This window comes from Artibeus jamaicensis, unplaced genomic scaffold (genome assembly GCF_021234435.1).
Source record: "Artibeus jamaicensis isolate MK-2021 breed Jamaican fruit bat unplaced genomic scaffold, CSHL_Jam_final contig_327, whole genome shotgun sequence".
Taxonomy (NCBI): domain Eukaryota; kingdom Metazoa; phylum Chordata; class Mammalia; order Chiroptera; family Phyllostomidae; genus Artibeus; species Artibeus jamaicensis.
Window position 1 is genome coordinate 228,575 of NW_026521772.1, and position 27,969 is coordinate 256,543.

The window sequence follows — 27,969 nt, forward strand, 5'->3', positions numbered from 1 at the left end:
GCTCCTCTACGCCGATTGGTTGCTTGTGCTTACCGTAATCTTAAACGCTCGCGGGATACTGGAAGAGCACTTGACCCCCCCCTGGGCAATCTGCGAGTGATTTCGGACCCTCAGAAAATTTGGAATTTGCACTCTTCCTCATCTTCAATATCCGAGGTCGGCACGAGGAGATTTGAAACGCGAGGCTGAGTTCTCTCTGTTTTCCGCTTCTCCGGCAGGAACCTTCGGGGAAGCGTGGAAGGAAGAGAAAGGCAGGGCGTTCGTGTGATGACCGGCCACTTCCGTCTCTGCGTGATCGTGGGATCACGCCTTGCACCGCTGAGTGGACGCATTCTCGCACATCTGGCCGCAGTTGAGTTTGTTAATACAAGCGGAAACTGATGCGTGCAGAGGGGGGCAAAAGTCTTTCTTCTACCCACTCTCCAAGGGCCCCCAAAGACCTTGCAGATCGATCTAGTGCTTCTTAGACCCCTGTTCGGCGGACAAGGGGTTAAACATTGGAGCAGAGACTGGGAACTCCTAGCACTTTAAGGGATTCGTGTGTATTTACAAAAATGACTGTTGACCATTACTCGACACCAGCAGTGTGGGATTCATAAGCGTCTCTCACCCTCCTGCAGCTCCAACATGTTCTCCAACTGGTTAACTCGGCTAAATAGGGGTGTAGGCACACCCACCGGAAAGATCGCCCAGCTGATCTGGGGGTCTCTCTCCAGAAGTCTGTCACTGAGTTCACAGCGGAGAGTTCCAGGTGAAAGCGGTGAAGAGCTCTTTCTTGTTTCTGGACAGCACTTGCTCCTCTTCTCCATTCCCCCTAGTCTTAGCTGGATGGATGGCCTTACATGGAGAAGCAGATCATTCACCCGCTTTTCTTACAATGTAGTTGTTTTGTTTTTATCCTGGAGTTTAAAAGGACCAAAAAAGTAGCCACATAAGCAATTTTGCTTTTAGTTGATGCTACTAATACGTTTTGAAAAATTCCCATTTAAGAATATTTTCAGTAGTGTTTTTCAAGTGTACATAGTGACTTTCATTCTAGATTCATACTAAAGCTGGTCACTGCACCATTAAACTTCTGTGATTTCAAAGATCCTATCTGATTTGGGAAAGATATTTGCACTATTAACAATGGGCTAATTTTAGGGCAATGCAAATGCTAGGTAATCAGATTTCCTAACATAAGCTAAAAAATTACATTAAGACAATTATTGCCTAAGCTTTTGACACATTTGCAGATAAATTTAGTAGTGGTCAAATCAAATGACAGATTTACTTTAGCCTTTGAAATGAAAAACCTAAGACGATGTGATTTCAGAGTCTTTATTTTTAAGCAGTTTGGAAATGATATATTTTTAATCTAGCTTTTTTTGTTTGTTTGTTTGTTTTTAAGAACTCAGTAGCTTTGTCACCCGGACCAACACGTGTGGAGAGTTGCGTTCTTCTCATTTAGGTCAGGAAGTCACCTTGTGTGGATGGATTCAGTACCGAAGGTAAACTAAGGTTTAAGAATGCATGGTGGTGTTTTCCCAAGGCAGTTCCAAACCTTTATTAATTTTCAACCTGGCAAAAGAATAAAAGCTTTGCAACTCCTGCAAGAGTCTCAGAATTCATTAAATTAGTTTTGTTTTGAAAGACCCAAATAGCGTCTCTCTCAATGTACCAGTAACATCTGTTGAAGAGTACAGTAATGAAGTATGACCCACCAATGGTCTGAAATGTCCCTTGGCTTATGAAGGTTGGAGAGTCCTGACAAGGAGAAAATTCTGAGATGTTCTAGATTAAATTATAGTAGGCCAGAGGGTGGAGGGAAGAGGCAAAGGGGTTAATGAGTTAACAGCTACATTGCAAAACCAACAGAAGACTGCTCATACTCCTTAATGTGTGTTGGAATTATAATTAACATCCAAGTGGGAGCCTCTGCTTCACGGTCACGCATGAGCTTACAGACTTAGCTGCTGTAAAGCTGCTGCTCCACCCTCTCCCATTCCCATTGTGTGTAGCTGGGATACCAGTTCTTTCAGAATGGATACTGTGACACCTTTCCCCCCCCTACGTCATGCATAAAAATGCTTTCAAAACTTCAGGGTGATGGACATGCTGCTTTTTTCTGTCTAGCCATGCTGCTGATTTAGAGACCAGTCTTTATTTTTGCTAACAAACAAAAGTGCATGTTATTTATTATAATAAATGTGAGAAATTAAGTGGGTCATTTGTTTTGCTTTCTTAAATTTGGGGCTCAGAGATTTTATCCTAACATGTTCATTTTCTTCATCAATCAGGCAAAACATCTTCCTGGTCCTAAGAGATTTCCAGGGACTTGTTCAAGTTGTCATTCCCCAGGATGAGGTAATAATAGAAGGTTTCCTACTGTTCCTGAAAGCCTCTTTGATGCTGTGGTTAGGGTAAGCTAAATATGTTTGAGGTTTGAAATTCAGAAGTTAATAAAAACTAAAAAAAAAAAGTAAGCAACATTGAGACCAATGGCAGACTGGAAAAAAATATTCACCATAAACATACACCTGTATAAATATAAATGACATTTGTTAATGAGCACAACAATTACAAAGGGTTAATTTCACTAATATCTAAAAGGCCACTACAAATCAAATTAAAAAAAATAGTAGTGACCCAGTAGAAGTATGAACATAACATTTACAGAAAAGAAAATATAAATGGCTTCTAGACCTATGGAAATATGTCCAACCTCACTCATAAGTAGAGATGTGTGTTAAAACTACACAGAGCCCTGGCTGGTGTAGCTCAGTGGATTGAGCACGGGCCTGTGAAGCAAAGGGTCGCCGGTTCAATTCTCAGTCAGGGCACATGCCTGGGGAGCAGGCCAGGTCCCCAGTAAAGAACAAATGAGAGGCAACCACACATTGATGTTTCTCTCCCCCTCTTTCTCCTTCCCTTCCCCTCTCTATAAAAGAAATAAAATATTTAAAAAAAAAAAAAAACCTACACAGAAAAAGCCCTGGCTGACGTGGCTCAGTGGATTGAGTGCCAGCCTGCAAATCAAAAGGTTGCTGGTTCGATTCCCAGTCAGGGCACATGCTTGTGTTGTGGACCGAGTCCCCGGTTGAAAAAATTTTTTAAATGAACGTACACAGAATCGTTATCCTTGACACTGGATTGCCGACACACTGTCTGGGAAAACAAGTGTCCCTACCTTCCCGGAGGGAGTCCAAATGGCACTAGTTCCATAGAGAGCAGTTGGCACTATCACAGCTAGTGACACATCGGTCCTTTCGACCATCCTTTCCACTTTCAGTCAATTATCTTCCAACTGTCTTACACCTGGACTTACACAGGTGCGAAATGATGTACACACAAGGTTTTTCACTGCCGGGTTATTTTTAACAGAAAAAATATTGGGAACAACCTAGATGTTCACCAATAAGAGACTGGCAGTAAAAAATGTACATTTTGACAGCCATAGAAAAAAAGATTAAAGAAGCTCTTTATGTACTAATACGGAAAAAAACAAGTACATTGTTAGACTGGACAACACAGGATACAGAAGAGCATGCGGAGGGCTATTACCTGTGTTAAAAGGTGGTATGTACGTGTGTACCTCATGACAGGTCCCCCAAGGACACATGAGTATGTGGTCACACCGGGTGCCTCTGGGGAGAGGAACCAAGGGGCTGGAGGACAAGGACAGGAAGGACACTTTTCACTGTGTATTTATCTGTCCCCTTTGAACTTTGAGCCAGGTGACGGTACTACCTGCTCAAAAATAATTACCATTAAAATTAGATAAAATAACGATCCCTCAGCTTGGTTATTGGGCAGTGATGCTTTCTGCTGTGATGTTTGCAAATGCTGTGTGCCTAAGAAAACAGATCTGCTCAGTTCTCTGGGTTCCGAAGTCAGAGCATGAATGGTCTCAGGGTCCAGAGATGAGCGTAGTTACTTAACCTTCGGCCTCCGTTACTGCTGGTGGACTTAACTGCCCCTAAGACCAGTCCTGCAAACTGTTGCCTTTAAAGTCCACGGTAGTCCTGGCCGATGTGGTTCAGGTGGTTGGCGTGTTGTCCTGTAACTGAAGGGTTGCGGGTTCCATTCCCGGTCAGGGCTGATACCTAGGTTGCAGGTTCGTAAAAGCAATTAAAAAATTATCCTCGGGTGAGTATAAAAAAATAAAAATATGTGAGACTCGTTTGCTTTAATCATTCTTCCCTATATGTTCCTTTAAGGAACACATTTTAAACGTTTCATTAAGAGTTTGACTTGCTGTAATAACTTGAATCAAAATCGGCATGCAGTTTACCAGATTCTTTAATAATGTCATTAAGGATAGCCTCAGTAATTTACAGCAATGAAGTTAAGTGACTATTGTCGTTTTTCTAAACCATAGACTAGAGTTAGAGTTACTACCGATTCCTTTTTTTAATCGTTTATTTTTCATTATATTTTTCCCTTTCCCATTTATCCCCTTTACGTCCTCTTCCACCTCCACCGCCCCCTACAGATTCCTTTGAGTTCATGTGTTCCTTGGAACTGTTCTCCCCTCTTTTTCTGCAGTCAGCTGCTTCCGTGAAGAAGATCTTATGTGAGGCGCCCGTGGAATCTGTGGTGCAGGTGTCCGGGACAGTCATTTCCCGGCCTCCAGGACAAGAGAACCCGGTTAGTAGTCTCGGCACTATGTCCATCTTGCCTGCACACACCGCCACTGTCTGCCTGCACACTCAGGCAACACGGGAGGGGCCCCCACTGGACATCAGGCACTAGGGCTCTGTACATTCTGTGAACGAACCTACAGATCTCAGTCTCCACTATAAACGCACACGCCGATATAAGTGAAGGTATTTGTTGAGGATCACGTCCGCCACGGGTATGCATAAGGATGTCAAAATCATGCACGGGCATTTAGAGGACGCACTGTGAGCACCCACGCATTTTACATGTAGATAAGTCACGTGTTTTACAAATGTTCACTGTGCACATGTCCCGATGAGTGAATTTGAAAATAGGTGTTTTTCTCTTTCTCTCTCAGAAAATGCCAACCGGAGAGATTGAAATCAAGGTTAAAACAGCCGAACTTCTGAATTCCTGCAAGAAGCTGCCCTTTGAAATTAAGGACTTCGTGAAGGTGCCGTCCTTTGTTATACTTTAACTTTCACACCATTAAGCCTTGTGCTACAGATGTATCATGAGTTGTTCTGTTAGTTCCGCCATCTCCCGACGGACCCTCCCTAACAGCGGCACTCCATTGCGCAGTCGCAGTGCCTACGCACCTGGACCTTTTTTCAGACAGCTTGAAACATGGCCCTGCGGTTAAGGCTCAGGGTGGGTGTTACCGTGTTCAAGTTTGTTGTTGCTGTTTTACAATTTGAAAGGAAATTTATGCCTAGCTTGGACATAGCCAAACAGTATAAGAGATTGTGCATCTATTAAGTTTAAGCCTCTTAACAGTGATAAAATGCTGGCCTGACTCCCCCAGCACGTACGTATTTCAGTGCTTCAGGATGTCGGGCACCAGAGTTGGAGGGGGTGATGAAGCTAAACAGCGCTGGGGACGTGCACCCAGGTGAATCCAGCTGCGTCACACCTGGCTACGGTTGCAGACTTGCAGAGTCCCAGTTTAAATTCAGGGCGAGGCCATTTAGTCTTTTAAGTTCCCGATACTTCATCCTTTAATTAGAAGAAGCAGTATAGTTACAGAGTTGGCCCTGTGGTAGTAGTGGGGTGGTGGGGAATAATACCCAGCTAAGCTTTCAAAAAAAGAAGTGACAGATAGTTCTTTTATTTCTAGTCAAAGAAATAAGCTACACTAGGAAAAGGACTTTTTAAAAACTTCTTAGCACAGAGGGGGATGCACAGAGATTCACAATGTAAGCAGATGTTCTCACCACTAGCACAGCCGCTGAATGAAGTCCCCTCTTCTGCTCCCAGCATTTCTGACTCTCCTGGTCCCATTCGGGTGATAGAGTTGTTTTTTACTCTGGTGTGTATTTTTCAAAGACCTTGAAATCAAGACTCAATTACAGGTTTAACTGAATGTATAAGCATTTAGTATCACAGGCAAATTTCAGTCAGCAGAGGGTTGTATTAATAATTATGAATAATAAAAAGTGTAAAATGTGTCCCAGTAACAAACTCAGAAGTGGTAGGAATCGGGGAGGGGGGTGTGCACCCCAACGGCGGAAGCTAAAGATAGAGCCGAAGGTTTTGAAAATTCAAACTCTGTATCTAAAGTTAATATCTCCTTACTATTTGAAAAAAAGACTCAAACGTAAACATCTTTCAATTTGTTTAGAAAACCGAGGCTCTTCGTTTGCAGTATCGCTACCTGGACTTGCGCAGTTTCCAGTTGCAGCGCAACCTTCGGCTGAGGTCCCAGATGGTCATGAAAATGAGGGACTTTCTCTGTAATCTACACGGTAAGGGAGGCGCCTGCCTGCATGTCCCTCGGAGCTTTTTAGGGCCTCTTCTGTCCTGTTCCCGAGGTCTCCTGTCTCCTCTCCGTCGCTTCACTGGGCTAGATGTTGCCAGAGGACTGGAACTCACTTAACGTGTAAAGCAGTTTTTGAAATTTTACTTCCAGGTGTTTTGTCCTAGAGCATAACTCAGTAAGTTGGAGCACAATTTCATTTCCTTCTGGGTCACAAATACAGCCTCTTAAGGGCCAGAGTGTCTGTTACAGGACTTTCCCGTCACTGCCGAGGGTCAGATGGCCCCTGGGTCGTCACCTCTGTAAGCTTTTTCATTCTTTATTGTGCTTATGTATCATTTGTTGTGAGCTCAGGAATGTCGTGGGAGTTAAATCCAACTCTTGATCAGTCCTGGGGCTTTTTTTCTACTCTATTTGTGTTTCTACCCTACAAGAATGTTTTAAAAATCAAAACAGTTACTAGATAAGATCCCATAAAGTTAGAATTATTCCATGACAAAAGTATCAATCTAATGAACAGAATAGGATTTTACGAAAATCTTCAGCTTTCTTCTTGGGTTGATAGAAACCAGCATCAGTGGGCTTGGTAACTTATTTCAGTCAAAATTCCTAATTAACGGGTAGCCTTGGATTTGTTGGACTGTACCACAGACATCAGGTGTGACAAATTCCTATTTATTAATTCAGGCGTTTCTCTCTTCTTAGGGTTCGTGGATATAGAAACTCCAACCTTGTTTAAGAGGACTCCAGGGGTGGGTATCGGCCTGCTATAATCTGTTCCTTGGGAAACTGGGCCCCTTTGCATTTCTGTTCACCTGGTTGTATTTCTTTCACTTGTTTTACTGCCCCTCGATATGGTCACATTAACTAGATTCCCTAAGAGGTGAGAAAATGGACGGTGATGCAGAGGTGCTGAGAGGCAACCATGTCCGAGTGCCACTACTCGCACTGGTCTCCTCAGTTTGGGAGTGGATCCAGGTGCCAAGGCTGGCGGCCCTGCACCCCACTGCTGGCTGTCCCTCCCTCAGCTAGGGTGGACACTTGAGGACCTGAGCCCGCCCCGTTCACCTGCAGCAGGCAGGATGTCCAACCCGGCCGCCTAGGCCGGCCCCCCCGCCAGCAGGGCCTTGGGAACTCGGAGTGGGGGTCTGCCATCCCTCGTCCATGGGTCTGGGAGAGAAAATGGGACTTGGGGCTGGGCAGAAGTCACGCCTACTGCCGAAAGTGCAGCAGCTCACGAGCCAGGTCTGACCATGCCTCCCCAGCCCTGTGTTCTCTGGGTCTCCGTGTCATTTGGCTAAAAAGGGGTCCATGGGCTCCAGTCCCCAGGGCCCAACACACTCCCTAGTCCTTGGATTTGCACTGGGATTCCCAGGCATTTTTATTCAGGATAAACCTTTTCACTTGGGAAATGCTAAAAGAAGCTTAGTAATAGGTAAAATAGCATCTTCCAGCCACTCAGTTCACAGTGGTGTTGAAGTGTTGAGTGCAGGAGGGGTGTAAATGTTGATGGAAGGAGACTTGACTTGGTGGTGAACTAACCAGTGTCACCCCAGTGAATTTAATTCAAAAAAGAGGTGAGTGCAGCAAACATGAGGCAGCTGGACTAATCCGGGGACGTCAGAAATAGGCCAAGGCTCTCACTGTTTTCAATCTGTTATTCTTCAAAATGTCAAAACTAAGTAGAAAAAAAAAAACAAAAACCCAGATGGGTTTTGATTGCAGTCATTTCAATGTGGGTATCACTGAGGTCTTCCTTTGGATCCTTTAGTAAAACTGTATTTTGTATTTAAAAAGAGAGTTGAGAAATTATATGGGTCAGTATTTTGACACAGAATTCTTGTATTCTACATGAGTTTTCTTCAGGATTTTTTGATGCAAATCAACAGTTACTTGGTTCCTTAAACATAAATCACTTGTTCATTAAGCACTGACATTTCTAAACTTTGATATTTAATCTGTTTATGCAATCAGTGGACTTATTTATTAATTCACTCACTCTCTCTCTCTCGTTAAAAGGGTGCAAAAGAGTTTGTAATCCCATCCAGGGAACCTGGGAAATTCTATTCTCTACCTCAGAGCCCACAACAGTTTAAACAGCTCCTGATGGTCGGCGGTTTAGACCGGTGAGCTTGCTCTGTGCTAGTGGTTGTCAGGAAAGGGAAGGTCGGAAGGGGATGGGAAAAAGAGGGAAAAAACTGGTCTGAGCTGTTAACAGAAGGTTAGAAAATGTGTATGAGAGTTTGGAAAATGCGTGCAAAGAAACCCCCTACAAATGTGTAGTCATCCCTCAGTGAAGATTTGCTGGGTGGACTCCGTGTGTAGAGGGAGCTCTGTGCTAAAAACCAGCTGTGATATGCATGAAAATTAAGTGCATTGAGACTGCAGAGTAGGTGTTAAGAGGTTTGAACTTGTATTATTTGGGGAAATGTCAAAAGCTCTGTGAGCTGCGCCTCCTGGGACAGAGCCGCTTGTTGCCGGATGAGGATGAGGGCTGAACAGCACAGCCCAGGAAAGCTCCCAGTGGGCCTGGGGCAACAAGTAGTCACTGTGGCCAAGACGAGATATATGAAGGAGCACGGGCCACCTTGCATGCCAGGCTAATGTGTGAATACTCAAAGGTGCTGTTGTGTGTCCAAAACAATGCACGCCATAGTTCAGTTCTCACGGGTCAGCTGTGTCCGACTAGGTTAGGTTGCTCACATGCCCTTCAATAGTATTATTAACGTATCTCACAGCCTGCACTGCCATGAACTCTGGGGAGAAGTGTGTGTGCCTTAGTAGAACCATGCCTCCCTTAATGCTCTTTCTCCATTGCAGGTACTTCCAGGTTGCCAGATGTTACCGAGATGAAGGTTCGCGGCCGGACAGGCAGCCCGAGTTCACTCAGGTACAAAGCTGTGTCCCCTGTCTCTCCCTCCCTCCTTCTCGCTGCAGCCAGTGGCTCCAGACCAGGCCGGCATTACCCGTACTTTCCTTCTCGTGACGTCGTACCCACCAGATAGCTAGTGGGACTAACCGGCAGTGCGGCATTAATTATTTAGTTTTGGCCTATTTCATGCGTCCTTTTCAGAAGGAGCATGGCTGCCAACTGAGGGATGCCAGAGGTTCCTACAGTGTTGAATGGCCACGATAACATTCTTCAAATGCCTCGAGTGCATTAAGAACTAGCAATTCTGAATGCTGGGGTTTAACCTATCACGGTTATTACAATTGGTTTCTGTTTGGTAGCACATTGATCAGTGTGGGGAAGCTCAAAAATCATAAGCTTTGAAGGTAGACAGACCTGGGATCCCGGGTAGCTTTCCTACTTCCTAGCTACACATGCACAGGCAACTTGCTTAGCTGCCCTGAGCCATAAGCCATAAATAGTCTTGAGAACTAACAAGTTGATGATGTATGTAAAGTGTTAGCACAGTGTCTGACAGGAAACAGATGTATAATAATATTTATTCCCCCACGTAGTAAGTATTTACATCCAGAATTCTATGGCACCTTAAAGCCAGAGAAATATATAAGTATGTCTATATTGTTACTGCGGCTGTTCAAGTTAGTTTCCATATGTTATTTGGTTTCAGATCGACATAGAGATGTCTTTTGTAGACCAGACTGGGATCCGTAGTCTCATTGAGGGTTTGCTCCAGTATTCCTGGCCCAAAGACAAAGGTCCGGTGAGGGTGCCTTTTCCCTGTATGACTTTCGCTGAGGCGTTGGCCAGCTATGGAACCGATAAGCCTGACACTCGCTTTGGGATGAAGGTACCGATGCTTCCGTCTTCCAGGTCTCTGCCCCCAGAGTCCCGCAGTCTTTTGAACCACTTTGAAATCTACGTCCAGCCACACACGTGGTTCTGTCATACTTTTTCTTGTTACCTGGGCTTGTTACTTCTGTTGTGTTGGAGCTACAGCAGGAGAGGATCATAGAGGGCTGCCATTACAACACTTGTGTGTGTCTGCTGTGTTCTAAAACCCATTTCCGAAGAGCAGGCTTCTTGCTGAAAAGTTCGTATTACTGACAAGTTACTAATCACATGGACACCAATGGTAACTTAAAGGAAAACCTGTGCTTTCCTCTTCAGTTTTTCTGGGGCTAAAATGGCATTTGGAAGGCAAATGATCACAAGTTATTTACTTTTTTTTCCATGGTCTTTAAAGAGCTCAAAGATATGGAAATGTTTATTCAAATTATTAAGATCAATATACAGTTGACTAAGGACAAGGGCAGAACTTCCGTGGCGCAGTTTCCATTAGCAAGCCTCTCACTGTTTGCCCCCATCAACAGCCCCTTCCTCCGTAATGCTGGTGACATTTCTGTATCGGTTCTCAGTGCAGACGCGTTAGAAGCTGAGTTCCACCTCATCTGTGAATAGTGGTGCTCCGTTCTTAGAATGAAAAAGTTCGGCACCCAGACAGTCCTAACTGCCAGCTCCTGGCTGCCAGTGTACATCCTTGTTTCTTCTTTGGAATACGGAGTAGTGGACTAAGCCAGGCTGCTTCGCTTCTGGCTCTGCCACTTAGTAACTGTGTCATCTTGGGCACAATGTCTTCTCTGTGCCTTGGTTTCATGTTTTAAGTGGGGATCATCCAAGTGCCTCCCTCACACTCTTGTTTTGCGGATGCGATGAATCAGTACTAATGAGAAGAGTGTTCACACTCACCACAGTGCCCAACCCACGGGAACCACTCTGTAGATATAACGAGATCTGCTTGTTCTTTTACCACTTTTCCAGATTGTAGATGTCAGCGATGTGTTCCGAAACACAGAGGTTAGATTTCTTCAGGACGCACTCAGTGAACCCCAAGGAACCGTCAAAGCCATACGTGTCCCTGGAGGAGCAGTAAGTGACGCACCGTTCTTTGCTTTCTCTAGAATTTGCATGCATGAAGGAAACGAGTTCAACGTGGGCAGGTTTAAACTTCAGAAAGAACAATCTCTTTAAATAAGTGTGCTCATCTTTTCAAATAAACTCATGGTCCTACAAAAAAGGACGTATATCTTTACGTCAAGTCTAACAGTGTCCCTGAAACTATAAGTAGAGAACAAAAAACCTGATAAGCATGACTTTATACTCAAGACCTAGAGCCATTTCCCATGTAGACGATGCTGTGAGACATTTGCTTCGTTTGGGGTCATTTCCACCAGCGATGAGCGTGGAATCGCGTCCCTGTTCTGTCTCCAGCCTCAGTTTGTCCAAAGGCTGTCAGCTTAGCCCAGGACAGCCCAGGCCTGTTGGCACCTGAATAAGATTGCTATTTGAAAGACAGCTCATTCGGGTGCGTGAGCATGTTGGGTATGTTCAAACTCGGTAAGAATTCCGTCTCATTGCATTCTGTTCACTGAGCGTGTCCAGTGGGGGGTCAGGTGGTGTCCCCTCTAGTCCAGACGTAGGGATGTGTCCGGGTAAGCTGTGAACTCATGTAACATGTATTGCTTGTTACCACCTTTACCCCAGTTCAAGGGCGTCCGTTCTTCCCCAGGCGACTGTAAGACGTGCAGGGCTGTGAGTCTCCCGTGCCCACTTCAGTGGCCCGTGAATACTAGTTACGATGGTGGTGTCCCACTCAGAAAGACATTGAGACACTTTACAAACAGGAAGATATAACGAATTTGAAGAGACCTGAAATGATTAAATTCTGAATCCTCCTCATTTTTTCCTTCACAGTTAGATGTAAAGACTGTTTTGAAGACTTATCCTGGTTATTACACGGAACCACTCCCAGTGAGAGCTGCGTGTTAGGGGAAAATAGCCCTGTAGCTAGCTTTAAAATTTTGACATTTGGCAGCAGAAATTAAATTTTATTTGAATCCTACTGTTGTGATAGAACGACTCAAAGTGTATTTATACCCCATTTGCTGTCATAAACGTGTTTATGAAGTTCAGTGTCATATCGATGAGTTTACTTTGATTTTCTTTCATCAGAAATACTTAAAAAGGAAAGACATTGAGTCCATTAGAAAACTTGCAGCTGACCATTTTGATCAGGTAAGGAGTTCATTAGAGCAGTTTTTCCCCTGCTTTTAGAGATTTAATACTTTAAATGATCTCTTGAGCTCTTTCACTATCATTAGTTTTGACAGTCTTGTTATTTCAGATCATTCTACTTTTTCTTTTTGTTTTTAAACTTAACCTGACCCCTGGGTATAATTCTAAGACTTCAGCTTAAACAGTCAAATTTACCATTAGTCAGCCCTGGCTGGTGTGTCTCAGTGGGTTGAGTGCCAGCCCGTGAACCAGTAGGTCGCTGGTTCGGCTCTCAGTCGGGACAAGTGCCTGGGTTGCGGGCCAGGTCCCCAGTTGGGGGCATGTGAGAGGCAACCACACATCGATGTTTCTCTCCCTCTCTCTCTCCCTCTTTTCCCTTCTCTCTAAAAATAAATAAATAAAATCTTGAAAAAACGCACCATTCATGAGAATGTAAGTTCAGTCATAAGCTTTTAAATAAGCAATGGTACTTCAATCTGGTTAGGAAATTAAATGAAGCCCCATATGCCCAAGATTTTCCTTTTCACTTGAAAAAAAAACAGTAATAGCGAAACTCACGCAGTGTTTGCTATGGCTCATGCCACTCCAGTGCCACACCAGGGCATCTGGTTTCAGAAATACGCATATGTCTACGTACTGTGTTTTTTAAAAAGGCCTATTTTACACTTTACCTGTTAACTTCCTGCAGTGAGAGGGGAGGCTCCCAGACACGGGCCTTACCTGTTCCTCGGTCCACTGTGCGCGTCTGCTTCCTGGACCTTTCCTCCACTCCTCTTCTGTGTCGAAGCCACTCTTGACCTTGACCCCAGTCTTCCTCTTCCCTACCTGTGCAGGAGTTGATCCTCAGGTCCTTCCTAAGAAAGTATGTGAGAGAGAAACTTTCAGAGTCCTTACAGGTCCAAAAATGTCTCTATGTTCAAAACCTCACACTCGCCTAACAGTTCTGCTTTGTATACAATCCTGAGCTGGAGGGCACATCCCTCTAGAACAGTGCTGTTCGGTAGGACTTCCTGTAAGGACGGGAACGTTCCACACCCGCGTCGTGCTAAATGGCCACCAGTGGCCAGTGCGTCTGACAATTTTTAACTTCATTTCATTTAAATTTATGTAGCTGAGTGTGATGGGCGGCCACTGTGTTAGACTACACAGCCCTGCTTGTCGAAGGAGCTGCTTTAGCTTCTTCATTTCTTCTTCTGTCTGCTGTTGAGAAGTCTGGTGCCTGCAAGGATTTATTCCTTCCTAGCAAACCTCATTTTTTTCCTTTGGAGGCTTTCCGCCCCCTGATCCTGGATGTTCTGAAACCTCAGCTTGTGTAGCTCTGCATCGCTTTCCCGTGTGTCGTGCACTTGAAGGGCCCTCTCGACTCACTGAGTCTTTCATTGGTGCAAAATTCTTTTTTATCTAATTATTTTGACCTTATCATTTTCTCTAGTGTCCTTTTTGGAATTTCTTTTGTTTGTCCTTTGGACCTCTTTTTGTAACATGCATGTCTTTTTTCTTTTTTTCTGCGTCCTTTCTCACATCTTCCTCTCCCCACTCCACCCCCGCCGCGCCCCTCCCCAGCCAGGAGATTTGTTCAACTCTTCTGTTGAATTTTTTTTTTTTAGCAATCCCATTTTTATTTCCCAGGAGCTCTTTATTCTTTTCATTGCATTTTTAACTTGGTTTTATTGTTAAAAATATCTGTGACTGCCTTTGAGGTTTAAGTCCTTTTTTGATGCCTAAATTACCTCTTTCCTCTTGGGTCTTTCCTCTTGATCTTGGTTGTGGATTTGTTTGGGGGGATTTTGGGGGAGAGGATTATGCTGCAGAGGTTCTTCAGTGTGTAGCAATTGTTGATTACACATATATAAGCATTTACAGAGCTGACTGGGAGCACCAGGCCCTCGCAGGGGGTCTTTGTGAATGGTTAGGTTCAGATTAGGGGGAGCAGCAGGGTGATGGGCCATTGCCCTGGGGACCCAAAGCCTCAGGAGTCCTGAGCATCTCTAGGATTCTGCAGGTAAAACCAGTGCCTTGTGCTGAGGCTGCCCACAGTTCTCTGGGCCAGAGCTCCCTGCGCCTTGCTTTTTCAGTCGTTCCTATTCCATTCACTCTCGATCTGCCAAAAACGTGCACAAATCTCTTATCTGCTGACATCCCTCCGACCCTCATTCTTGTTTGTTTTTCATTATGATGAAATGACTCTTTAATTGGAAAGGGGCTCAGGGAAGGAATAGATAATCTCATGTAAATCCTCTTCTATTGAGAACAAGAAATCTTTGTACTATAACAAAATCAAATGTCTTTTTCTTTATCACAGGAAGTCCTACCTGTGGTCCTGAAAGCCAGTCAGAACTGGAATACGCCAGTTGCCAAGTTCGTGATGGAGGAACAGGGATGGGAACTCGTCGGACGACTGGAGGCCCAGGAAGAGGATGTGGTCCTGCTCACCGCCGGAGAGCACAGGAGAGCAGTAAGCAACGCTGCCCCGCGCTCCGGGCTGTTGGGGCTGAGTGCGGCTCTCCTCTCCTGAGCAGATAGAGCACACTGAACATTGTCAACTGCATAACCTGGAGCTTTTATATGGAAAAACCTCTTTCAGCACTTTATAATGCATGATAGAAAAACTAGGGTTTTTTTCACTACCATTCTCCACTGGCATTGCTCACACAGACACGGATAAAGAAAGCCACTTGGGTGGAGGGCTGTTGGTACGCAGGGTACAATTGTGAAAACATTTTCAGTTGCAAGATTTTGCAAATTAAGAATATTTGGTAGTCACTAGCTTTTGCACATAATGCATGCCTGAAAATGTGGAAGGACAGGTCAGCCTGCTGGAGGGCTGCTGGGCTGGCGGACACCCTCGCCCACCTGGGCGTGGCGGGACCCTTTTCCTCAGGACCAGCTGCTGGGAGGGGCACTTTCCACCACACACTGGCTCGGTCACTGTGCTGCAGGAGGCTTGTGGAGACTGGGTGCAGCTGCAGAGACCATGGTAAAACACACAACTGTGGGGTCAAAGTCAGACAAGCACTGGAAGTAGATGGTAAAGGTCAAGAAGTACTGATACTGCCCTGGCTGGTGCGGCCCAGTGGATTGAGTTTTGGCCTGCAAACCAAAGGGTCGCCAGTTCGATTCCCAGTTAGGGCACATGCCCACATCACAGGCCAGGTCCCCAGCAAGGGGGTGCATGAGAGGCAGCCACACATTGATGTTTCTTTCCCTCTCTTTCATCCTCCTTTCCCCTGTCTAAAAATAAACAAATAAATCTTTTTTTTTTTTTTTTAAGAAGAAGTACTGATACTGTTACCATTGTGAAGATAAGAAAACCAAGACTCAGAAGTTAAAAATTTGCTTGCACACAGCAGGGAAGTGGAAAAGCCCGATTTTTATTTTCTAACCCTCCAAGTCTGGTTCCCAAGGCCACACTCTAAGTTAGCCTCTAAGCCACACTGCCTTCATCATAGCAGCCAGGCACTCAGCAGATCCTCGTCACAGCCTCAGGAGCAGTGAGGAAATAATTGTCAGAAGAGGGACTCGTCATGCTGCCCCTTCTAGGCCTTATCTCACGGAATTGTTGCCACCGCCCTCTGGAGTAGCTTTTTTATCTCCGTTTCACTATGGGACAGGGTGCAGAGAAGCCAGCAGCAGACTGAGATTCAGACCCAGGTCACCCAGCCGACCGACACTGGTGCTCCCAGTCACCCAGTCGCAGAGTCTGATGGTTCTTCTTAGCCTGTGGCAGTCAGATGGGCCTCAGACGGCTGTCTCCTGAAAAGCTTTGGGTGTATCCTCTGTTAACTTGCTAGTCCTTTCTCCGAGAACAGCCTGGCTTCAGAATCCAGACTGTGTGATTTGCTGACTACTCTGTCTCGGCAGTTAACACAGCTCTCCTGCTTCTGTTTACAGTGCTCTTTGCTGGGAAAATTACGCCTGGAATGTGCTGACCTTCTAGAAGCAAGAGGAGCGGTGCTCCGGGACCCAGCCCTGTTCTCCTTCCTTTGGGTGGTGGATTTCCCACTGTTCCTTCCCAAGGAAGAACATCCCGGAGAACTGGAGTCTGCCCACCACCCGTTCACAGCTCCCCACCCCAGTGACGTCCACCTCCTACACACCGAGCCCGAAAAGGTACCCTGTCGGTACTGGGAAGGTAAAGGAAACGTGGAAACGAAGGCAGGGAACTTCCGATTTCAGTCCTAAAGCCCCAGGAGAAATCGTCGGGTCTGAGTCAGTAGAGAACATTTCCTGACGTAAAGACCCTGTGTGTTTTCTAGGTCCGTAGCCAACACTATGACTTGGTTTTAAATGGCAACGAGATAGGGGGTGGTTCTATCCGAATTCACGACGCTCAGCTCCAGCGCTACATCCTGGAAACGTTACTGAAGGTAACCATCTTCCAACCTGGCCTTTTTGTGTGTTGCAGTTTGTTATGAATGGAGGACTCACTAGATACAGCATAGTATTGGCTTCTCTTCCTGCCTTTAGTGTGAGACTTTGAAAGTAGATGGTAATAGCTGCTTGTTAGTGCTTATTTTATGCTGTGCCCTGTTTAAGTACCGTAATGCACAGACACACTTAATTCTCACTGTCACTTCTTGGGGATGAACACTCTTACTCTGCCCATTTCACTGCTGATGATGCAGAGGAAGAGAGGGAGGTGTGAAGGGAGTTTACCTCACTCAGCCGAAACGGCTGCAGTTAGTGACAGGCAGAGCGGGGTGATCAGGATTCTGCAAAGTCTGGTCAGGCTCAGGCTCAGAATCTGCCGTTGGGTGGTGATTCTGTAGACGGCGAGGTCTAGGGAAGGAAAGATCCAGCTCTGATCCTGAAAGGTCCCTTTGTGGATTAACCCACGGGGGTGGCATGCGCTGGAAGAACTTGGTTTTTCAGAGCAGCAGTGGGGGACTCAGGACAGCCGATGCCCATCAGTTTTACGGGCAGCGAAGCCCCCTGGGGTTGCTCCCCTGAGCCAGAGCCTCAGCCTGCCGCCCACCTGTCTTCACTGTCCGGCTTCTCAGAGGTGTCAGAGCGCGCCTGCCTCTCCCCACACAGCAGCGGCTCCCAGCCCTGCTGCTCAGGGGGGCAGGATCGCTTGAAAGGGCGTGAAAAACAAAACACCCCCTCTCACTCCAGACCAGTTAAAGGAAAAGCGCTAAGTGTGGGGCTGTGGTGTTTGTTCCAGAAAGCTCCTGCCTGGCTCCGATCTGCAGCCCAGTTAGGGAACCATTTCCAGACACTGTCAGCGTTTCTACGTACCTTGCCTCACAAGGGTTCCTTGTCACAAAGTCCAGAGGCCTGCCCTCCCCCCTCAAGCACTCCCACCTCCCAGCAGCATTTGACACGGTTGCTTCCTTCTGTCCTCCCCAGTCCCTGGGACGGGACGGCTCCCTGCTTTCATCCTGCCTTTCGGAGCCTACCCCTCCTTAGCCTTGCTCAGTCCCCCATAGCCTCGCTCGCTAGGTTTGCATTATCAGCGTAATAGCTGCATCTACGGAGCACCAGGCATCTCTCTGCAGGTTTTAATACCTGTGATTTGTCACATTATCTTACTTAACTGGAAACCTCTTTAAGTCATTTTTTAACCCCCCTTTATTTTCCCTTTCACGCCTAAGCACACTGTGTGCTACGTAGTGTGCCCGCAGTGTGTGCTGAAACGGAATTATCTTTGGAATTTCAGGAAGACGTGACATTGCTGTCCCACCTGCTCCAGGCTTTAGACTCGGGGGCGCCCCCTCATGGAGGAATCGCCTTAGGTAAACAGCCTGTCTTTGCAAGCCAAATTTCATTCCATCACACTGTCTCAAATTTGGGCTCCCAGCTTAGAGGGTAGGGGTGGGGGAGGAAAATTGGTAAGGGGTGAGCCCAAGGGTTCTCCAGAATTTAAGTTTGAGTGTTCATTTCATTGATATATGAGTATGTTAAAAATACACTTTACCATGATAAAGCTAAAACTTAACTGATAATTTGCATTTAGATTTTTTTTAATAGAATGGAACTGCGTGGTCTTAAGTCACTATTGCTCAGCCCCTGGGGCCTCCAACACATGGGTAGGAGTCTAGAAAGCCCGGCCACCTGGTCTGGCCTGGTCTGGCCTGGTCTGGCCTGTCCTGGCCACCATTTCGGTGCCAGGGCCCTCCTAACGACTGAGGGTGCCCACCTCGCTCGCTGCTTTGATCAAGTCAGGGAGAGTGTGACAAATTCTCGAAAGCTCACCTAGGATGTGGACCTCAACCACAGGGACCTGCTTCTGTTCCTTGGAGTCGCCCGCACGGCACTGAATTTTGTTCAGCCTTGAGTGAGCTGTCCCCGTGCATCCTGGCCGACGTGACTATTAGTCCTGAGCATTTTTCTAAAATGAGACAGAAAATGACCTCAAACACACAAAAGGTCCCTGAAAAGGCAGGGAACTGTGCTTGGCTGCAACCCGTTAAAAATTCTTTTTTAAAAGTTCTCTACAACCTTTAAGGGAAACTAAGTCGCTCCCAGCCTCCAGCTACACTGTCACCTGTTGACTTTGTGTTTTACTCACAGGGTTGGACAGGCTGATGTGCATCGTCACTGGAGCGCCAAGCATCAGAGATGTCATAGCCTTCCCCAAATCCTTCCGGGGGCACGACCTCATGAGCAATGCCCCGGATGTCATCCCTCCCGAGGACCTGAAGCCCTATCATATCCAGGTCTCCTGGCCGACAGACTCAGAAGAGGAAAAGAACTCATTGAGTCATCCACGCCGTCCAGAAAGTTGAGCTTTGACGTTTCACCCTCTTTGCTCCCTCAAGGCTAAAATCAGATCCAAGTTCACAGATCTGACCTGTCTTTAGGTGGAAGGGCTCCAGGCTACATTCTTCACCACAAAGAAGCGACACATAGAAGGTAGCTGGTCTTGCACTTGATAATGTGCATTATTAGGGTGTTTTTGAGGTTCCTTTTCTACTTGGAGAGGTGTGAGAGAAGGCTCTTTGTGGAGTAATACAATGGCTCTTTCCTGATCACGGTTTTCATACCTGGATAGTAGACTGTTCACTCAGGACAGAAGTAATCAAATCATGTGTGGAATGTAAGAAAATAAGCGCCCCTTGAGACTGGTGAGTTGCTGGAGGAGTCAGTTTAACCGGCGCCATCAAGAGAATCCTATGAATTCAGCCGGGCTGTAACATTTCAGCTATGGACATAGGGAGAAGCCACGCGCTGTAACACAGAACATCAATGAAGTCCACAAAACCCTAGTCATTGCTGCCCCTCAGTTGCTGGAGCCTCTTGGCCTCCCTCCTGCTTGTGGGCAACGCAAACTGCCTGCCCTGGCCACCACACCTCGGCAGAATCAAAGGAGACAATGTATGTGGGAGACCATGAGAGTGAAAATGCTCTGAAAAACGGTGAGGCGTGGCTCAGATGTAAGACCACCCTCCCTTCTGGAATCATGGGTGTATCTACGTACTTTATAATGTAAGGTTATAAAGTACTACTGACTATAGTGAAGGAAAAAGTCAATTTATTAATCAGTATTGCTTCTATTTGTTTTTTAAAAATAACTAATTCCTGAATAACTTTTGCTCAATTTTTTGAAAGTATGTTGTTGACAAAAGTGAAAGCTTATGATTAATAAATATAGGAACAAGGCCTTGATGAATGACATTGTTCTTCCCTACATTATCTTCACTTTTGCTTTGACAGTCTTGATTTGTAACCTGTCAACATCAAGTATAAGCCTCTATCCCTGCCTGCTTTTCTCAGGGCTCTAAGCCTCACGATAATATAACCTTCTCTTCGAAAATAAAAGCAGCTTCCCTTCCAGGTCTGATTCCTGCTGCTCAGCGGGCTGTGAGGAGGGTCAAGGCCCTCCCCCACTGCAGACAGCTGCTGCATCAGGTGGAGTGTCCCCCTCAAGTTGGCCCTTAACAGTCACTCCCCAGCCGTGGGTGGGCTCTGGAGCCAGAAAATCCTTGCTGGCAGGTTCTCCTGGTAAGAGAGGCTGCCCAACTCTGCCTGCCCTTCCTCGGTGGGCAGACTCTAGGGATGCCCTTTACTGGGCAGGAAAATGCGATTTTACATCCACTTCTCCCACATGCATGTTACCCAGGTTTTAAATGTAAATTCACTCTTCAGTTTAGAGGCTCATTCTGACCAAAATACTGTCTTTCTACGCTGAGATGATTGACGGAAAATACCCCAAATCTGTAGGATGTTTTCTAGGCTACAACTAACCAAAGGCCCTGGGGCCCCAAGTCCCACTGCTGTGTCAGCATCTCAGGGACCCAGTCACATGGGGCACATCGCTCAGCTTGTCTTCAGTCCTGCCTGTCAGAGGGGAAAAAATGCTTATTCTGAAATCCAGGGACACGTCACTATTTTAGATCTTCATCACTGAGGTGGAGTGAAACTTTATAAACATTTCAAATCCAATCCCCAGCCTCCTAGGCAATTTAGGTTGATCTTAGGTTGCAAGTCTTAAAAACAAGGTGAGCAACTGCCAGCTACAGAGTGGATAGTTGTTAGCTTCAAGAGAGCTTTGCCTTGTGAACAAATTCTCCTCTTTGGGAAAGTGTGTCAGGTGATGTGTCTGATGGGGCTGTTTGATTATCTTTGGCTTTGGGTGGATAACTCAATGCAGCTACACAGCCGCTGTCTTTTCCCAGAATTCCCATCTGAAGAACCAGAGCTCTGACACTGCTCACGTTCTTTGTTGCTTTTTTGTTCATCTTAAGGATACTTTTTTCTCAGAAGGCAGTTATTCATGAGCAATAACCAGATAAAACTTTTATCTAACAATAAAAATGTTATCTACAGAACAACTGCACACCTAAGTCACACAGTAAGTGCTTATCAACATCAGTCTTTTGTATTTACAACAATGGCCTCGGCCAAAAAAACTCGTGTGACCTGGAGACACCAGGATTTAAGGACTGGCGTTACCTCCCTCTAGTTACACAGCCTTGGTCCAATCGCTTAACCTGTCTGGGCTCCTATTTCTTCCGCTGTAGCCAGTTCTCAAGCTTTTTGGTCTCAGGCCTCCTTATGGCCTTTAAAAGTTGGGGGATCCCAAAGAGCTCTTCAGAGGTCCACTACAGTAATAGGAATTCAGATTTCTTAAGTACTAATACATTACATTAACAACTAGTAAAGTTATTCTTATTAGAAAATATACAAAAATTGGAAGAGTGACGTTTTACATTCCTGCACATCTGTTTGGCTTAAAAGACACTGGGTTCTCGTTTTTGCTGTATTTCATCATGCTGCAATTGTTTTGGTTGAAATATATAAAGAAAATCTGGCTTCAAAGTTGAAAAAAGAAAGCATATTTAAATAGCCTTTTCTGGTAATTATGGATATTCTTCCTTGATACCGTGCAGGTTACTTGCAAAGTGAAATCGGAATCATACGGATGAACTTTTCCAAGACCTCTGGCCCTTCTCATAACTTGAGTAACTTTTACTTCTGAGTAATTTTATAACACACCAAACATTCATCATTTGGAACTTATTAGTCCACTCAGTTATGCCAGCCTTCCCAAAGTCGCCACATTTCATCATGCAATCCCTAAAAAACCACATTTATTAGTACCACCACTGAGCTCATCATAAAAGTCTGAAGTGTGGAAAGGCTGGGCTTATTGACAGATGCAAGCTTCCCGAAATCCCCATTTTCCGTTGAAGCTTGAATTTTATCACTGGCAACAAATGCCATCAGTTTTTCCCACACTTACTTGTTCATTTTTGAGAAAATATCTGCCAAATACCCAAATATGGATGATCTTAACTTTCTCAAGTGAAGATGGCGTTCCACAGGAAGAGCCAGCAACTCGGCTTGGACTCGACACCATACACGGCTTTCCCAGGAGAAAACTACTGAGGGTCGTGGCACAAGTGTTCCACATGCACCTCCCACTGCCACACCAGCTGCTAAAATGACGTCTATGCAAAGTCCAGAGTTAATGGCTGAAACTCCACAATATGATGCTGTATAAAGGATTACCAAAATTCATATTGGGTTAGCCAAAAGGTCCACGATTTTTTTTTTTCCATAAAACGCTTCTTTTGCTTTCACCAATAATTACTTTCCTCACATGAATTACCTGAGAGCTCCCTTAATGAATGGGCAGCATCTTTCAATGATACAGTATCTGGTATTCACACCAGTTACTGGAGCTGTAATACCACCTTACACACCTTCCCACGCACAGCCAGGTTATGAAAGTTACGAGGCCCTAAAATCTGAAGGCCAACACTATCGTCCAACTTCCCACTGGCTTCTAGGGTCACACCAGTTGGAGTCCAGTCCCTCTGCTGTATATGGGGTTCGCATTCCATAAAGCCTCCCCATCTCCCAGCAAGCTGGCTTCCCCTATACCACTGGGGCTTTTCAGATCAAGACTAATGCTCCTCCATGTGGTCGTGGCCCTTTCTTTCTGTCCCCAAATAGGTTTATCCTTCCCCAATTTCCAAATCAGGGTATTTGATCTTCAGCCTTTCAAGCAACCAGTCACCGGAAGCCTTCTCAAAGACTTCACCTGATCACACCTAATTATATAACCCCAGCCTGACTAACAGGCTTGGAAATGCTGCAATACAACAAACCCTTCACAGAATTTACATTCCAGTAGGTGAGAACATGAATAATTTAAAGTTTTAAGAGCTAGCACCTGAGTGGGGATGGATGGTCCCATTTCACACAGGGTCTCAAGGCCCGTGGGAGGACATTTAGGTACGGACCAGGAACCAGAAGTAATGTGGGCTTGAACTGTCCTGCAGACAGCAACCATCAAGTTCAAGTAACTTCTAAGTATGCGTGTCAATGCAGCTAAGGTTAACAACTTGAAATATTTCCTCATACACTGTGAGTTATCACATTAACCGACAGCACCAATTATTTGGAGAAAAGGACTGCCCACCTTTATCCTGATTCAGATTTGCAGTATCTACAACTTTTGAGTTATCCAGCACTAAGCGAAACTGCAACCCAATGGCTCCAAGTGCAACATTAGAAAGTGAGCTGTAATTTGGCATTTCAATGCTGTCAGGAGCCCATGGTTTTTTTTTTTTTTGAGAAGGTGGCTGGTAAAACCCTTGGTTAAATTAATGTTCTCATTTACCTAAATACTTCTCCAGAACTTTCTGCAAAATCTGTTCTTCTAAACTGATTTTCTAAAGATGAAGACATTTTTGTGACCACGGCACTAAATGGCCTCAAAAAATCTAATGTGCCTTACTGTTATTTTTAGGTTTTTCTTCTTCCCAATACACATCTGTTGGAGGTGACCCAACCCTAAGACAGCCGGTCACTTCACCTTACACACCAATTTTAGCCACAGATCCAGCACCATGGTGCTTGGGACAAATGGAAAGTTCCAGTTTCACCACTTCCCCCCACTAGCTGGCATTAAGAGGACCAGCTTTTCTTTGCCATTTCATCTGCATAAACTCAATGGCCCCTTCTGAACACTTAAGCCCACTGAGGAAGGCCTGGAGCTTATTTATTCCTCAGCATAAACTGCGCTTTCAAACCTAAGACATCATATAAAATGCACACAGGACAGACACGCCACCTGTTCGTCTCCTGAGTGAAACTGGGGCTGCCAAGGGGGTCGAACTTACAAAGCTGTCCTATTTTCTTCTCTTCATCCCATTAAGCTGAAATAAGCAGACTGGATCAGATGGTTTACACATAAAGTTTTATTAAAATTCAGTTATTTGATCTTCTGCCTCGTGAATATCCATCCCAGCTCCCTGCAAGAAAATGGCCATTTTTAGTCACTCTTCCGTATTTCAATTCTAACGGCACTTGAAGTACACAGAATATCAGATCTTCTACACTCATCAAGTAATCAGTGAGAGAGTTCAAGGTGGGGTAGATCATCACGTATTCTGGAATAATATGGTACTGGCTCTTTTCCGGGCCTACCTTTCAGCTGGCCATTCAGCTGCCTGACCGCCGTCCTGAGTGCCTGAAAGCAAAGATAACGCATTAACAGTGACCAAAAAAAGCTTCTGTGATGCTTGTTGGTCAAGTAACCTCAGATTCAAAATGGAACGGTTTTGTGAGTGATATCATTCTAGTTCATTTGGCAGAATCAGCACATCACTGGTTACAGTCTACGTTATCACTAGACCCACTCCTGACTCACCTGGAAACCTTCAGGGTAACAGGTCTACCTGGAGATGGAAAAAGGACAGTCATTAGATACATGCCCTACCTTGTTCCCATTATTACTTTTGGAAAAGCAACACTTGGGGCAGTGAACCTGTTCTGTATAGTACGATGGCGAATGTGTCATTATACGTTTGGCCAAACCCAGACAGTGCACCGTGAGTGAACCCCAGCATAAGCTATAGACTCTGGATGGTCACAGTGTGTCCCGTATGTAGGTTTGTAAGTATGACTGCTGGATGCTGACAGGGAGGTGTGCAGTTACAGGGCACAGGGACACTTGGTACTTTCTGTCAATTTTGCTAGTGACTCTAAGTGCAAAATTAAATCCAATGAAGTAAATACAACGGTTAAACAATTCTGGTATAATCTAGACTTGTATGTTCTCCATATTTTAACAATGCCCTGGCCAGATAGCTCAGTTGGTTAGAATGTCGTCCCGGTATGCAAGGTCACAGGTCCAATTCTCGGCATACATATCAACTAATGAATGCATAGAGTGGAACAACACACCAATGTTTTTCTTCCCTTCTCTTAAAAAAACTATTAAAAAATTTCTTCACAAGATTTACCAACCTGAACTCCAAATACGAGTTCTTAACCCTTAAAATAACACCACAGGGAACTTTTATATGACATCGGTTACCCAAACCCCTGCACCGTTTCCTGAGATGATGGCCAGTTCCCCTTTGAGATTATAAAATGATTACCGTAGCCAGATACATCAGATAGGAGCGAAAGACAGTACTGTTCATCACTGTGAGTCTGCTGAACTATGTTATCATCATTGTATCGGCTTCAAACCACCTAACACAGAAACCAAACTCAAAACTACCATACCTCTGTGCTTGAAATTCTTTCTTCCAGGCCACCTTCTTGACAAGCTCACTCTTCACACCTGCAGAAATACATCCAAATTTAGGAATAGGTAGTAATAGGCAAATTTCTAAATTTTTCCAGGTGCTGTTTCAGTTATTAGAGAAAACTTCATTCTTTTTCAGAGAGATTCCCATCTGTTTTTAACTTCAAAAATCATCACCAACAGCATCTTGCTTAGTAACTAGCTAAAATTAATAAAATACATTACCTTTATTTCAAATGTCTCCAAAATCGGCACCTGAAAAATAAAGTATTTGTTTAGACTATTTCTTAAAACTGCCCGTGGCTTTTTACCACCGGAAATCACTAACAATTAACAATTACTAAGACGAGTACATTTCAGCAAATATGTATCTGAGAACAGAAGCCAAATGCTGTTGCACGTCTTACCCCAAGCATGCCATCCACAGAGGAGAACGTGTATCCATTTTCAGCTGGAAGGTACACAAAACATCTTTTATTAATGTTAATACCATTAAGTTCTTTGCTCAGTGTTCTTTGTCACAGGGGTTTTCAGTGTTAAATCTGTCTACATGCTCATTTCAGGTCAGACATTTGATCAACATCATTACAAAAACCCCAGAGAACATGCATAACATGCATTTATCAACCAAACACAGGACATCAAGTATTAGTAGCCTGTTAGTCAAGCACTGTATTCTACCAGCATTCTCAGTAAGTTCTAAACCTATTAGAATATTTTTAAGCACCGATACTCACCAGGAAAAATTAAAGCTGGTCCAGACATATCCAAGACTCAGGTCCACCTAAAGAAATAAGGGCGGTTTTACAACAGCTACAAGTGAATTGCCACTCATAAATCTACAAAAATGGCCCGAAATCAGGTAGAGCTAATAAATAAGACCTTCACGTCCACTCAGTATTTGCTTATCATCATGCAGGGGGCTTTGACTACTCATGACGTCGTAGCGGTAAAAGGACCAGAATCTCTAACACAACACCCTCGGCACACTGAAGCACATCATGGCAAGTGCTTCCTGCGTGCACCGGACGGCAACCCTAGGAAGCCGCTGGTAGCACCGTCATATTTGTCCAGTTACCGGTATGTAAGTTGTAATTTTACTTACCACTCTAACTCCCAGTTGGTTCTTTTCAGCGCCTACGAAAGGAAGCTAAATTAGTAGTGGCACTTTCCTTTCGCTGTTACCAGCAAAAGTTTTACACCAGACACATCAGACAAATGGTACATCTCTTCAGGACTCAATCTGCTGAACTATGCAAACATCATAGTATCTGTTTTAAGTCTTGCCCAGCGTGAAATATCAAGAGTGCAGAGGTTCACGTTTGAAAAGAGGAGAAAAACCCTAAGTTATCAGCACGGTTTTAGCAATCGGTAACCCCTTAGAAAAGTATTCGAAAAGGACTGGGCAAATATGAACTATGAAAAGGTTTCTCACCTGTCGGCCCATGGCCAGGGTGGGATGCCTGTGCGTTAAGACCTGCAAAAAAAGTTTCATTTCATGTCAACTTAGGTGCATCTTTCTCTTCTCTAAATCACCGTTTGGTGTGCCTCAGTTAGGATAATGGTGGTAATAATTCTCGTCATCCTCACAGTCAAGAGTAGCAAATAAAATGTCATCATTGTGGCACACCACGTGGACTTTCAACCTTCCTTTGTCAGGGAACTGCAGTAACTCACCGCAGCAGCTGGTCTCCTTCCCTTGGCACAGGCCTGGAAAACGCAAAGGACACCAATGACACATACCGTGCAGCCTCGTGCGACATTAATGTCACAAATATTTAAGCCTCAGAATGAAGTTTTTCAGAAATCCCTTCTGCCCACTACTCTTAAAGCATCACAGGCTTAATGAAAAAGTCACATCTAGGCAAATTTCATGCTTCCCACTGCATTTACCCATTTCCTACCTGTCCATCAGACACCATCCAAAGCCACATGGAACTGATACCTTGCAACATTCCTAGGGAGAAGATGAGGTTGTTTAATTCATTTTCTTCTAATTACGTCCTTTTATTATCACCTATGCAAGTTGTTTACACCACCACCCATAATTTCATGGCTGTAACGGGTGCACTTAACGTATTATAAAGACAGCACTACACAGTTAAGATCAATAAAGACTGATGTAAATAATGGTGCACTGTGGAATGCAGCCACTTGGAGAACCATGTGGACTATCCCAGTTACCCGCCTCCCAGGAGGAAGTAGCTCCAGCCGAGGTTATTAACAAAGGCCCACTTGGTGACTCGGCACGTGCCGCCATCAGAGCTGTTGGCATTCATCAAAGGTCTCAGATGTCCCTACCAACATAAGCTTCATCAGAGGCAGGGCACGGAAGCCGAGGTTTTCCCGCAGTTCGGCCCAACAACCTGACTGTTGAGTTCATTTCGAGCCCGCACCCAACACACTATCCTCTACAATCCTCATCCCGTGAGTCCTGCAAAGGCTTGCGACTAGCCTGGAAGTAACTGCCACGCAGTTTACAACGACTTTAGTTAGAGTGACCTGTGGGGTTCGAGCCAAGGCCCCACTTAGCAACTGCAAAACAAGATGACACATACCCAGAACGGACCTCCACCTGCGAAAGACCGAGATGGCGTCCAG

At 45.0% G+C, this 27,969-nt stretch overlaps 1 protein-coding gene, 1 long non-coding RNA gene and 10 other non-coding genes across 13 annotated transcripts; 1 reads left to right on the forward strand and 11 right to left on the reverse strand.

Annotated features, from left to right (window-relative positions):
- The first annotated feature begins 60 nt into the window (after window positions 1-60).
- DARS2 (aspartyl-tRNA synthetase 2, mitochondrial) lies at window positions 61-19,979 on the forward strand. Of its 2 annotated transcripts, none has more exons than XM_053663725.1 (17): window positions 61-760; window positions 1,391-1,490; window positions 2,280-2,346; window positions 4,528-4,629; window positions 5,000-5,095; window positions 6,263-6,386; window positions 7,103-7,149; window positions 8,417-8,523; window positions 9,218-9,287; window positions 9,976-10,155; window positions 11,127-11,234; window positions 12,318-12,380; window positions 14,683-14,835; window positions 16,272-16,490; window positions 16,637-16,747; window positions 18,040-18,115; window positions 18,894-19,979. In XM_053663725.1, the coding sequence occupies exons 1-17, from the start codon at window positions 628-630 to the stop codon at window positions 19,106-19,108; spliced, it is 1,971 nt and encodes a 656-aa protein (XP_053519700.1). In that variant the 5' UTR covers window positions 61-627; the 3' UTR covers window positions 19,109-19,979. The 2 variants fall into 2 exon arrangements, with proteins under 2 accessions (XP_053519700.1, XP_037001438.2); XM_037145543.2 differs by having other exon boundaries at window positions 62-751; window positions 18,894-19,978.
- A 4,037-nt stretch (window positions 19,980-24,016) lies between these two features.
- LOC119049552 (uncharacterized) lies at window positions 24,017-27,968 on the reverse strand. The gene is made up of 12 exons (XR_008391266.1): window positions 27,927-27,968; window positions 27,273-27,325; window positions 27,046-27,078; window positions 26,804-26,845; window positions 26,474-26,505; window positions 26,106-26,152; window positions 25,776-25,819; window positions 25,594-25,623; window positions 25,347-25,404; window positions 24,484-24,511; window positions 24,261-24,303; window positions 24,017-24,085 (listed from the first exon to the last, which is right to left on the reverse strand). It is a non-coding gene; the product is annotated as an uncharacterized LOC119049552 (long non-coding RNA).
- On the reverse strand, window positions 24,151-24,226 carry LOC119049720 (small nucleolar RNA SNORD81). Its single transcript, XR_005082590.2, has one exon. It is a non-coding gene; the product is annotated as a small nucleolar RNA SNORD81 (small nucleolar RNA).
- On the reverse strand, window positions 24,369-24,446 carry LOC119049725 (small nucleolar RNA SNORD47). Its single transcript, XR_005082593.1, has one exon. It is a non-coding gene; the product is annotated as a small nucleolar RNA SNORD47 (small nucleolar RNA).
- Window positions 25,223-25,302, reverse strand: LOC119049728 (small nucleolar RNA snR60/Z15/Z230/Z193/J17). Its single transcript, XR_005082596.1, has one exon. It is a non-coding gene; the product is annotated as a small nucleolar RNA snR60/Z15/Z230/Z193/J17 (small nucleolar RNA).
- Window positions 25,468-25,553, reverse strand: LOC119049721 (small nucleolar RNA SNORD79). Its single transcript, XR_005082591.1, has one exon. It is a non-coding gene; the product is annotated as a small nucleolar RNA SNORD79 (small nucleolar RNA).
- On the reverse strand, window positions 25,895-25,959 carry LOC119049734 (small nucleolar RNA SNORD78). Its single transcript, XR_005082602.1, has one exon. It is a non-coding gene; the product is annotated as a small nucleolar RNA SNORD78 (small nucleolar RNA).
- LOC119049727 (small nucleolar RNA SNORD44) lies at window positions 26,225-26,288 on the reverse strand. Its single transcript, XR_005082595.2, has one exon. It is a non-coding gene; the product is annotated as a small nucleolar RNA SNORD44 (small nucleolar RNA).
- Window positions 26,572-26,639, reverse strand: LOC119049733 (small nucleolar RNA SNORD77). Its single transcript, XR_005082601.1, has one exon. It is a non-coding gene; the product is annotated as a small nucleolar RNA SNORD77 (small nucleolar RNA).
- On the reverse strand, window positions 26,914-26,995 carry LOC119049719 (small nucleolar RNA SNORD24). Its single transcript, XR_005082589.1, has one exon. It is a non-coding gene; the product is annotated as a small nucleolar RNA SNORD24 (small nucleolar RNA).
- Window positions 27,150-27,211, reverse strand: LOC119049735 (small nucleolar RNA SNORD75). The gene has a single exon (XR_005082603.1). It is a non-coding gene; the product is annotated as a small nucleolar RNA SNORD75 (small nucleolar RNA).
- Window positions 27,619-27,698, reverse strand: LOC119049726 (small nucleolar RNA SNORD74). The gene has a single exon (XR_005082594.2). It is a non-coding gene; the product is annotated as a small nucleolar RNA SNORD74 (small nucleolar RNA).
- Window position 27,969: the final 1 nt, after the last annotated feature.

Excerpts from the sequence above, each read along its gene's own strand:
- DARS2 (XM_053663725.1), top strand. The coding sequence starts at position 628 with ATGTTCTCCAACTGGTTAACTCGGCTAAATAGGGGTGTAGGCACACCC. Across the intron at positions 7,150-8,416 it reads TGTTTAAGAGGACTCCAGGG|GGTGCAAAAGAGTTTGTAAT; the intron begins GTGGGTATCGGC and ends TCTCGTTAAAAG. Across the intron at positions 14,836-16,271 it reads CCGGAGAGCACAGGAGAGCA|TGCTCTTTGCTGGGAAAATT; the intron begins GTAAGCAACGCT and ends TTCTGTTTACAG.